The sequence below is a fragment of the Anolis carolinensis genome, chromosome 1, assembly GCF_035594765.1.
Source record: "Anolis carolinensis isolate JA03-04 chromosome 1, rAnoCar3.1.pri, whole genome shotgun sequence".
Taxonomy (NCBI): domain Eukaryota; kingdom Metazoa; phylum Chordata; class Lepidosauria; order Squamata; family Dactyloidae; genus Anolis; species Anolis carolinensis.
In genome coordinates this window covers 62,226,782-62,237,610 of record NC_085841.1, presented here as the reverse complement: position 1 = coordinate 62,237,610, position 10,829 = coordinate 62,226,782, and the positions used below count along the sequence as shown (strand labels likewise).

Below are 10,829 nucleotides of genomic sequence, written 5' to 3'. Positions count from 1 at the left end.
GATTCTCACTGAGGATATGAGTGGTTGTTAGGAATAGTCTCCAGCATTTCAGACTGTATCAGCACACCATGGCTCAGGAGAATGTAGTTGAAGGAGCTAAGCTGAGACCGGTATCCAAACTAATTTGTCCTTCTTTTTCTTGTTGCCTTGAAGCTGATGAGCACAGTCTGCTTGTTGAACAAGGTCTCAGATTTCAAGGTTCAAGGCCAAATTCCCCTTTTCCATTGGTTTCTGTCTTCTGTCATTCCTAGGAGATTTATTTTCCTATCTTTCATGCTGCCCTTATTGGCTCTTGCCAAGTTTTTTCACTTTAAGAGCGTCTGTGAAGGTGTGATTCACATAGCAGGGAAAATAAGACTATGTGAAAAAATATATCCTCTGCACCCTGGCTCCATCTGACCTCCTTCACCACAGAGATTTTCTTTCTTTGGCGTTGATAACTTTCAACCGTACAGCAAAAATACTTTTCCTGCCACACGATAATATGAGCTGTCTTCTATATGAGACCAAAGAAATTCAAAAGATAATAATAGGACAGTTATAAATTTATCTTGGGCACAGGTGATGTTATATGTGATATTTCTTGGACTATATAAAAATGGAGTAGTTTAATCAAAGCATTTTATGAATCTTATGAATCTTTATTTTCAAAAGATAAAACATAACTTCTTTTTCTTGGCAACAAAGACATGTAGGTAAATTGCTATTTTGCCCAAGTGAACTTTTTGTTCAGTACAGGAATGCTCCAGTTAATGGAGAAAATGTGTTCCTGGACAGTGTTTTGTAATTTCCCGTTTTATATTATGCTGATGAACTGGGGTGAGGACATGAATGGAATAGCCATCAATCTTTCAATGATGCAAACAGAAGTATATTTTTCCATCCACTTCCTAGTTTCTAGACAGCCTGAAACCAAGGCCATATCTACATGATTATTCAATGCTGTTCACAGCTAGCTTTAAGCTGTGGTGGCTATACAACAGGCTTTCACAAAAGCACATAAAAGAAAGCCCTTGATGCTCATCAATGCTCTGTAGTTTGTAGAATCACCATTTGGACCTCCAACTGATTCCAATATTTCCTATTTAATCTGCACAGAGAAACAACTTTCTTCAATACCAGTTTGAAGCTGTATTGAATGGTTAGTGTAGATACTAAGGTACAATGCATTATACTTTTCTGTGTAGGGGAGAAACTAGGAAAACACACACATGTTCCATCCTATTCTCTCACCTGTTTGGATTGGAAACTGACATGTCTTTTCACAAACATCCATATTCTCTTAATAAGTGCAATGAAATCTGACAATGCACTTTGTCAAAATCTATTCACAGCTATCTGTATTCATTTATTCTGCAACTAGCTTGGGGACCCGGCGGTGCCCGGGTTATTTGAGAAAGGCATTGAGTTATTTTGGATGTTATGAATGGGACCATTGATGCAGATCTATGGCCGATGGGGTTTGCAGTAGTCTCTGGATGGGGCTGAAGGTACTGGAAATCCCATCGTCTGTGGTCAATCCTCCCAAAAACCTCACCAGTATATAAAAGGAGTCATGGGGGTCTGTGCCATGTTTGGTACAGATACATGACTGAGGGGGTTAGGAATAGTCTCTGGATGTGGGTGAAGGTACTTCAGATCCTATCATCCATGTTCCATCCTTCACTAAACTTCTCCAGGGCTGAAAGTCATAGGGAGTTTGTGTTCCAGGCTTGGTCCTAGTCTGTCATTGGTGGGGGTTGTGTGGTCTGTAAAGCAGGTGATGGTACTGCAAATTCCTTCGTCTGTGGTCCATCCTTGTCCAAACTGCTCCAGATGCATCTTTTATGGGGGGTTGCAGTGGTCTGTGGGAGTCAGAGCCCAGGGCGGAAATATACACCGCCGCATACATACACACACACACATAAACACTGACTTTTATTACTATACCTGCTTGGAACCTGGCGATGCCCGGGTTATTTGAAATGTGGATTTTAATTTATTTTAAATGAATTATTCCATTAATAAAATGCATAAGGTTGTAGATGGACAACATCATGTTGCCTAAGTACCTGACATTGCCTGGGTTCATTTGGTAAGGATATGTATTAGAAATAGTCATTGTTGGATTTTGGATTTTAAGAATAAACGTATTAGAAAATGCATAACCATATAAACAGTACTATTTATACATTTGTATAGCTGATGTGGTGTTACTTCCATCAGCCCAAAATCAACCTATCTATGTATTTGCCAGGTAATGCCTTTTCTAATATTATGTAGTAGAATTTTTTCCAATTTACAGTTGTAGGAATGAGTCAATCAGTGAGGAGAAAAAAAAACATTTTATTGTTTAATCTTCCCTTTTACATGGTAATTCATTGTTGTTATTGAGAACTTCTGGAATAATGAAAAAATACAGCTTTTAAACACATCAACATGGCAGAACAGTGAGTTCATTGTAAAGCCTGTTTATAAACAACATTTTTGGTTTTCCCACCTGGCGCATAAACAAACAAATTATTTGGGGAACCTACTCTAGAACATGCCACATATAACTGTCCATGGGAAAAGCACGGTGACTGCAAGTTAATCCCACAGTATTTGATTGACTGGCCCTGTGCCTTGTTGATGGTGATTCCGAATGCCAGCCTCACGGGGAACTGCAGTCTCTTAAAACGAAAGGGCAAATCGGATGGGATCAGGGGAATGCGAGGGATGAACACATCCTCACCCTGCCCCTTCCCAGTCAGTATTGTGGCTTCTATGACGTTGGGCAGCAGTGTTTTGATGCACAGCCGGGTGCCATTGCATAACCTTGGTGGTTCGAGGTTTCGAAGCAGCATGATGGGCGATCCTACTTTAAGTGGCAGGCGGTGAGATGGCATCCCAGGTGGATTAAGGGAGTTGAGGAACTCGGTTGGATAATTCACAGCTTCATCAGCATCCACTACTGTATCGATGGATTTGTATTCTGTCATGGACCCTGGAATCATGTCTTGAACGTGCTTGTTGATTTCATTGACCGCATCATTCTTAGCCGCGAGGATGGCTCTTTCACACAACCAGGAGTGTTGTTTGAAATTTTCAGAAATGTTTGGATAAACCTTATCTGTAAGTTCACCAACTGATGTCACAATCGTACAGAAGTCATGTGGAAAGTGGATTTCACCTAAGGTCAAATCAGTGGGAAAAGTACCTTCACCAATTTGAAGGAGCTTCTCTGCAAAAGGTTGTGCATTTGCATCTCCTTGAAGTTGGACCCTCAGATTAGTTTGCAATGTCATTTTCTTCACATGTCTCCAAAGAACGGAAGCCTTGAGGCAAGCATTAAGCTCATCTGCCGGCGTCGACTTTGGAATGACGGGAAGCGTTTGACGAAAGTCACCAGTTAAAAGGACCAGAGCTCCTCCCATCAGTTCATTGTTTCCTCTGAGATCTTGTAGAGTTCTGTCAAGGGCTTCAAGGGATTTCTTGTGAGCCATAGTACATTCATCCCACACTATGACTTTGCAGATTTTTAGCACTTGTGCCTGCCCAGATGTTTTGCTGATGTTACAGGTTGGGTGCTGTTCATTGGCGATGTTCAGTGGCAATTTTAATGCTGCGTGTGCTGTTCGTCCTCCATCCATCAGTGTTGATGCAATCCCAGAGGAAGTGAGTGCGAGTGCCACATTTATTTATTTATTTATTTATTTATTTACAGTATTTATATTCCGCCCTTCTCACCCCGAAGGGGACTCAGGGCGGATCACATTATAACACACATAGGGCAAACATTCAATGCCCATAAACACATCAAACAGAGACAGAGAGAGACACGCAGAGGCAAGTTAACCTTCTTCTGAGGGGATGTTCGATTCTGGCCACAGGGGGGAGCAGCTGCTTCATCATCCACACTGACGGCACTTCCTCATACCAGGTCGTAAATTAGTTAATCTTGCCTCCCCACTTTATAAGTGGTACCTTATCTCCTACTTGATAGATGCAACTATCTTTCGGGTTGCTAGGTCAGCAACGAGCAGGGGCTATTTTTTATTTTTTAATTGACGGGTGCTCACCCCGCCACGGGCTGGCCTCGAACTCATGACCTCATGGTCAGAGTGATTTAAGGCAGCTGCTCAACAGCTGCGCCACAGCCCGGCGCACATCCCTACTTGCACGAATTTCAGCAAGTACTAAATTAATTAAAAATGTTTTTCCGGTTCCTCCAGGTGCGTCGAGGAAAAGTATGCCACCTTTTTGGCTTCTGATGTGGTCCATTATGGTGTCATATACTTTTCTTTGATCGTGATTTAATAGAGGTTTTCTTGATTGTACAAATATGAGTAGTTCTTCAGTATTATAATTCTTTTCTCTCAGAAGTTCGTTGTTGAAGACATCATGGTTATTTCGTTCTGGAGGCTGTACACCAAACTGTTGTAATGTTTTGTTGCTGATGGCCAGGCATCTGTTTTCTAAGAGTATAAGTGCTTCATTAAAATTTTCTGGAGAAAATGTTAAGTGCATTGTCTCTTTGCAGTTTTGCAAGTATGTCTTCACCCATGCTTTCTCGGTGTTTCTCCCATAGTCCATTAGGGTTTGATGGATAGCAGGTTGTCAGGATGATGGCAAAAGGTTCCGTATTTGAGCTGGTGAAGATTGAAATGCTGCTTCTGATAAGGTAAAGTTCCAGTATTGATCATCCTCTAATAGACCAAGCTTTTGGCATGCATCTCTGAAAGTATTACACACCTCTCCGTTGACAGTTTTTAAAAATGCGAAAGACGTTGGTCCTCGAACAGTGTGAAGTAATATCCTAAGAAAAAAGCATTCAGCATTGTTAGGATGAATGGTGTACACACGACCCAAGGCTTTGCTGGCAACTGCATCATGCCCTGAAACTGACATTCCTTGTTTTCTTTTGGAGAAAACCTTTCTGGATGCGTTCCATGTGTAATATTTTGGAACTTCAGGATATAGCAGTGTTCTTGCAAACAGATCCTGTTGACATAGCTGAAAGAATGCTGTCAAGGTGGTATGTGGTGGTTCGGCAGCAACTGTCTCAGCATTATCTCTTGTAAAGTAGACTCTTTGGCCATTCTCTAAATGCACACTAAGGTGAACAACGGTTGGATGGCGTTCGTGGATCGGAAAGCTGAAAATCCGCCAAACTGCTTCGTTACTGCTGATATATCTTCCGAGCTGGTATTGAGAGACTTCATCATTTCTGTTTTCATTAGTGAGTCCAAAAACAGCCATGTCACTTCCCTTGTTCACATACTTGCAGATGTACTTAATGGATTTTATTGAGTTACAGTACTCCACATTAATGTGTGCTTGAAACATTTTAGAAAGGAGTGGAGAATATGGAACAACCCATCTGTTGTCCACTTCTACTTCTGTCTTGCCTCTAATCTTGAGTTTTGCCATGAAGCCACCATCTGATGGTGCTCGTCTTCTATAGAGAGGATAGCCATCATGTCCTGTTTGTGTGTCTGTAACCAATTGTCTGGGATACTTCTTGCTGCACTTTTCTTCCTTCATACACGGTGCATTCATATTAAAGTTTCCACACGGCCCATGAATCATATTTTTGGTCACCACTGCATAGAGGCTAGGGTCTTCAGATGGATTTGGGAATTCTGCAGATATAACATTGTCTATGTCAGTTGGATGAATTTTGTCTTTCAGCCAAATTAGATTATGGGAATGTGGAAGTCCTCGTTTCTGCCATTCGATTGAGTACAGCCAGCACTGTGTTTCTCCAAATACATGGCTCTTATTTATTACATTGATTAACTTTATTTGTTTCTGTTTGAACACTCTTTCTATTAAATCATGACGATCGCTGGGTGTCTGTCCGAATAAAAGTTCTTCTTTTATCTCTGACCAAGATGGATTACAGGTGAAAGTGATAAATAAGTCAGGGCATCCATAAGATCTCACATATGTCATGCCATCTTGAGCATATTTGTGCATGTGTCTTGGGCTTCCTGTGAATGTAGCAGGTAGAATGACCATTTGCCCAATGTTATCAACACTTCTATCATTGGAGACAGCATCCCTTAAGTGGATGTATTCGTCCACTCGAAGTTTCTTTTGATTTTGGCGTATAAAGAGAAGACGCTCATGACTTCTAATCATTATTCTGTATGCATAGTAGTCCATTGCTGAGACTTTTTTGTTAGTTGGTGCACCTGAAGTTGGGTTGATTTGCATGATGTTGAAATGATACCCATCTTCACCTTGCCAAAATATTAGTGGGTATTGAAGTGCATCATACCATCGATGTGTTTCTGCTATGCGTTGGAGTGAATTACTGCGCCTTTGGATGATGATGTCACGTTGATCAAATTCATCACCTGATATGACGATTGCAACTTCATTTGTTTGAGGAGCATTGAAGCGACGTTCATGCTCTCCCACTGGCTTTTTATCAGCTCTGATAACAACTCTGTATTCATCTGTTGGCATGCGTTCTAGCGCTGTTTTGAATGTATTAATTATATGGTTGTGTTGATGAAACATCCGTTGTAAGTTCAAGACAATATCACGTCTGACATCAGGAATGTAATGGCATCGTTGATCTGCTTCTAGTTGGTCGTCCCCCATAAAGAAAATTTGTAAAAACTTGGGGCTTTGATCGGGTAAAGGCATCATAGATCCTGCCGTGTGGTAGACTTGGCCTTGCACTCTGAAAGTTGTTGGGAAGCTCCTTTCTCCAACAACAGAGGTGGTACCAAAAGATGTCATTTGAAAACATGAATTGTATCTTCTTATATTCTGTAAGAAATGTTTTGATTCTGAAGTACTTCCAGACATATAAGAAAGAAGTTCATCTGGTGGTTGTTGTAAAGGTGGCAGTGCAACTTTCCCACTCTTACAGCACAACCCAGGTGGTTCCATTTTAAATTTCTTGGCATGACAGTAACTACATATTTGGTCCATTTGTCCAATAATAACATTGGAATATTGATCATAGTCCTTATGAGGATCATAGTGAAAACCTTCAAGCAAGAAATTTGAATGCTTTTCTTTCCTTGTTGCAGTGACTTTTTCCCTGATTGCTTGAAGTCGGGCATTGTGCTGTTCTGGAGTGTCTGTTGCTCTTGATGTCGAGGCTCTTTCTTGCATTGCTCCAAGTCTAGCCTGACGGTATTCTGGGGTCTCTGCTGTGGTGGATGCCCTGGCCTTTTCTCTCTTCTGTTGAAGCCTGGCCTGACGGTGTTGTGGAGTCTCTGTTGCTCTTGTAATAGAGGCTCTTTCTTTCATTGCTGCAAGTCTGGCCTGACGTTGTTCTGAAGTCTCTGCTCCTCTTGATGTAGAGGCTCTTTCTTTCATTACTCCAAGTCTGGCCTGACGCTGTTCTGGGGTCTCTGATGCTATGGACCTAGAGGCTCTTTCTTGCTTTACTCTAAGTGTGGCATGACGTTGTTCTGGAGTCTCTGCTGTTGTGCATGCCCTGGCCTTTTCTCTCTTCTGTTGAAGCCTGGCCTGGCGGTGTTGTGGAGTCTCTGTTGGTCTTGTAATAGAGGCTCTTTCTTTCATTGCTGCAAGTCTGGCCTGACGTTGTTCTGGAGTCTCAACTGCCCTGGATGCCCTGGCCTTTTCTCTCTTTTGTTGAAGCCTGGCCTGTAGCTGTTCTGGAGTCTTTGTTGGTCTTGACTTAGTGGCTCTTTCTTGCATTTCTCCAAGTCTGGTGTGATGATGTTGTGGAGTCTCTGCAATCCTTGATGCATTAGCTGTTTCCTGGGTATTTTCAAGTCGGCAATCAGTGGACTCACTTGCTTGCTGGAATTTTTCCTTTTTTGGTTTTGGAGGGATTTTTCCTATGGTAGATTTTCTTTTTTGAGACATTTTGAAGCTACCACACCTGATTAAAAAAAATAGAAACAAAGGGGATTAAATTTTTTTGGATTTGAGGTTCAGAGAATAACTTATAACAATGTACACTACTGAAAATGTCCCCAATAATTATTATCTTTGTTGCCTTGAAGAAAGCAGTACCTTACCTTGGTGAGGGACACTGCTGTTCCAAAACGTTCCTTTTTGGAACTATGTTGAAGGAGGAGGGTGAGGAGTTGTACCGTGTAACTGGTACAGCTCGTAAGTCCTGAAAGGTTTAAGCGAAAGGGTCAATGGGGGCCAGGGGGGTAGGGGAGGTTGAACTTTTCATAAATACACACAGTATGCCTGTATACACACAGAGACATTGAAAGGAAATATCTGACATATAGCCACCATATGTTGGAAATTTCCATATATGTGTGTATATTCATTCATATTCTTTCCTTTTCTTTATCTCTCACAGACATACCATCCGTTTGATATTTTTAATGAGAAGAAATGGAAAGGGTTCAAGGCAGGAAGAATAGTCTGTCAAACCCCATCTTATTGTTTAAAAGAAAAAAAGTTAAAAAGACACTAATTATTTTCTGTTTTATCTTTTGAATAAAGTAGGACCTTACCTTTTGTAGGGACAGTGGTGTTTCCTAATGATTCTAGAAGAAGCCCTCTTCTTTGGAGCAATGTTGAACTGGGAAGACTGCAGGGTGTTATGCGGCCTAACAGTCTTGGGATAGCTTGTAAGACCCTGAAAATGTTCAGCAGAAGATCCAAAGGAGGTTGGTGGTAGTTAGAACTGTTCATACACATGCGCACACACACACACACACACACACACAGACTAATATGGAGGGGGGATGAAAAGGAATCAGACGGGAAGAAACAGTCTGTTAAACCCCATCTTGTTGTTTAGAAGAAAACATTAAAAACATAATAATCATTTTAGGCTTTTGTTTTTTGAATAAAGTAGGACCTTACCTTGTGTAGGGACAGTACTGTGTCCAAATTATCCTGGAAGAAGCTGGCTGTTTTGTGGTCTAACAGGGTCAGGACAGCTTGTAATATCTGAAAGAGTTTAGCAGAAGGGCCAAAGGGGCCGGGTGGAAGTTAGAACTCTTCATAAACACACACACACACACATATAGAGTGCCTAATATGGAGGAGGGGAATGAGAAGTCAGACGGGGAGAAGTAGTCTGTCAAACCCCACCTTGTTAAGAAGGCAGCATTAAAAATATAATAATTATGTTAGCCTTTGTCATAGAATCATAGAATAGTAGAGTTGGAAGAGACCTCATGGGCCATCCAGTCCAACCCCCTGCCAAGAAGCAGGAAATCGCATTCAAAGCACCCCCAACAGATGGCCATCCAGCCTCTTTTTTTGAATAAAGAAGGCGCTTACCTTGTGTAGGTACAGTGCTACGTCCAAATTATCCTGGAAGAGGTCAGCTCCTTTAGAACAACGTTGAACTGGGAAGAGGGCGGACTGGTGTGCGGCCTAACAGTCTCGGGATAGCTTGCAAGACCTGAAGTGTTCATAAGCATGAAAAGGTATAATTAAAAAATATAATAACAATGTTCTCTTTGGTCTGTTGTGAAAAGTAGTGTCTTACCTTATAGAAGGAGAGTGCAGTTTCCCAATGACCCAGGCGAAAGCTACCTTCTTTGGAGCAATGTTGAGGGAAGATGGCCTACTCTTTGAGGCCTAGGAGGAGAAAGCCAGCCTGCATGGCCTGGAAGTATGTGGCAGAAGGATCAAGGGAGGCTGGGATTGAGGGTTTGGGGGCTAGAAATGTTCCTAAGCATGAAAAGGCATCCTTTAAAAGATAAGAATGAGGTTGTCTTCAGTCTGTTATAAACAGTTCTGTCTTACCTTGTAGAAGGGGACTGCTGTTTCCCAATGAGCCAGGGAAAAGCTGAAGAGGCAAAATGGCGTCCTGTTTTGAGGCTTGGGAGGGCGGGGCCAGCCTCTTTGGCCTGCAAATAGGTGGCAGAAGGATCAAGGGGGGGGGGGGGTTGGATTGGGGGGTTGTGGGCTAGAAATGTTCCTAAGCATGAAAAGGCATCCTTTAAAAGATAAGAATGAGGTTGTCTTCAGTCTGTTATAAACAGTGCTGTCTTACCTTGTAGAAGGGGACTGCTGTTTCCCAATGAGCCAGGGAAAAGCTGAAGAGGCAAAATGGCGTCCTGTTTTGAGGCTTGGGAGGGTGGGGCCAGCCTCTTTGGCCTGCAAATAGGTGGCAGAAGGATCAAGGGGGGGGGGGGTTGGATTGGGGGGTTGTGGGCTAGAAATGTTCCTAAGCATGAAAAGGCATCCTTTAAAAGATAAGAATGAGGTTGTCTTCAGTCTGTTATAAACAGTGCTGTCTTACCTTGTAGAAGGGGACTGCTGTTTCCCAATGAGCCAGGGAAAAGCTGAAGAGGCAAAATGGCGTCCTGTTTTGAGGCTTGGGAGGGCGGGGCCAGCCTCTTTGGCCTGCAAATATGTGGCAGAAGAGACACAGGCAAAAGCTGCTCTGTTTGAAACGAAGATGGCCGCCTCTTTTGCGGCCTAGCACAATGGAGCCAGGCTGCAAGGCCTGAAACGTGTTAGCAAAATGATCAAAGGCGGCTTGGATTGGGGCTTTGGGGGCTAGAAGTGTTCATAAGCATATCATTAAAAAGATAATAACAATGTTCTCTGCTGTCTTTTGAAGAAAGTAGGGCCTTACAAAGAAGTTGAAAGCTGAGGCAAGATGGGGCCTAGCGGCGTGGGGCCAGCGTGGAAGGCCTTAAACATGTCAGCAGAGGGGCCAAAGGGAGCCATCTGTTGTCAGTGGGTTCATGGATCGTAGGGGTCATGTGTGTCAAGTTTGGTCCAGGTCCGTCCTTCCTGGTGGTGGCAGTGGTGTTTTTTATTACCAAAGTGTAGGCCAAATGCTGTTAACTGTCCCAAAGCTAGCATCGTTCTGAGGAGATAAGTAGGCCAAATGAAGCCAGTTGGTAGTAGTTTTTCCCTCAGCGATCCCAGTGGCCTGTGAAAGT

At 42.5% G+C, this 10,829-nt stretch overlaps 2 protein-coding genes across 3 annotated transcripts; both read right to left on the bottom strand.

Moving 5' to 3' along the window:
- Nucleotides 1–242: 242 nt before the first annotated feature.
- On the bottom strand, nt 243–3,649 carry LOC107983461 (ATP-dependent DNA helicase PIF6-like). Its single transcript, XM_062975560.1, has one exon. The coding sequence runs from the start codon at nt 3,609–3,611 to the stop codon at nt 2,436–2,438; it is 1,176 nt and encodes a 391-aa protein (XP_062831630.1). The 5' UTR covers nt 3,612–3,649; the 3' UTR covers nt 243–2,435.
- An 843-nt stretch (nt 3,650–4,492) lies between these two features.
- LOC107983912 (uncharacterized) lies at nt 4,493–10,045 on the bottom strand. 2 transcript variants are annotated; one of them, XM_062975553.1, is made up of 4 exons: nt 9,208–10,045; nt 8,430–8,871; nt 7,974–8,074; nt 4,493–7,834 (listed from the first exon to the last, which is right to left on the bottom strand). In XM_062975553.1, the coding sequence occupies exon 4, from the start codon at nt 7,816–7,818 to the stop codon at nt 4,579–4,581; it is 3,240 nt and encodes a 1,079-aa protein (XP_062831623.1). In that variant the 5' UTR covers nt 7,819–7,834; nt 7,974–8,074; nt 8,430–8,871; nt 9,208–10,045; the 3' UTR covers nt 4,493–4,578. The 2 variants fall into 2 exon arrangements, with proteins under 2 accessions (XP_062831623.1, XP_062831614.1); XM_062975544.1 differs by lacking the exon at nt 9,208–10,045 and having other exon boundaries at nt 8,430–9,201.
- Nucleotides 10,046–10,829: the final 784 nt, after the last annotated feature.

Bases quoted from the DNA above. Each gene is read 5' to 3' on its own strand.
- LOC107983461 (XM_062975560.1), bottom strand. From the start codon at position 3,611: ATGGATGGAGGACGAACAGCACACGCAGCATTAAAATTGCCACTGAAC.
- LOC107983912 (XM_062975553.1), bottom strand. From the start codon at position 7,818: ATGTCTCAAAAAAGAAAATCTACCATAGGAAAAATCCCTCCAAAACCA.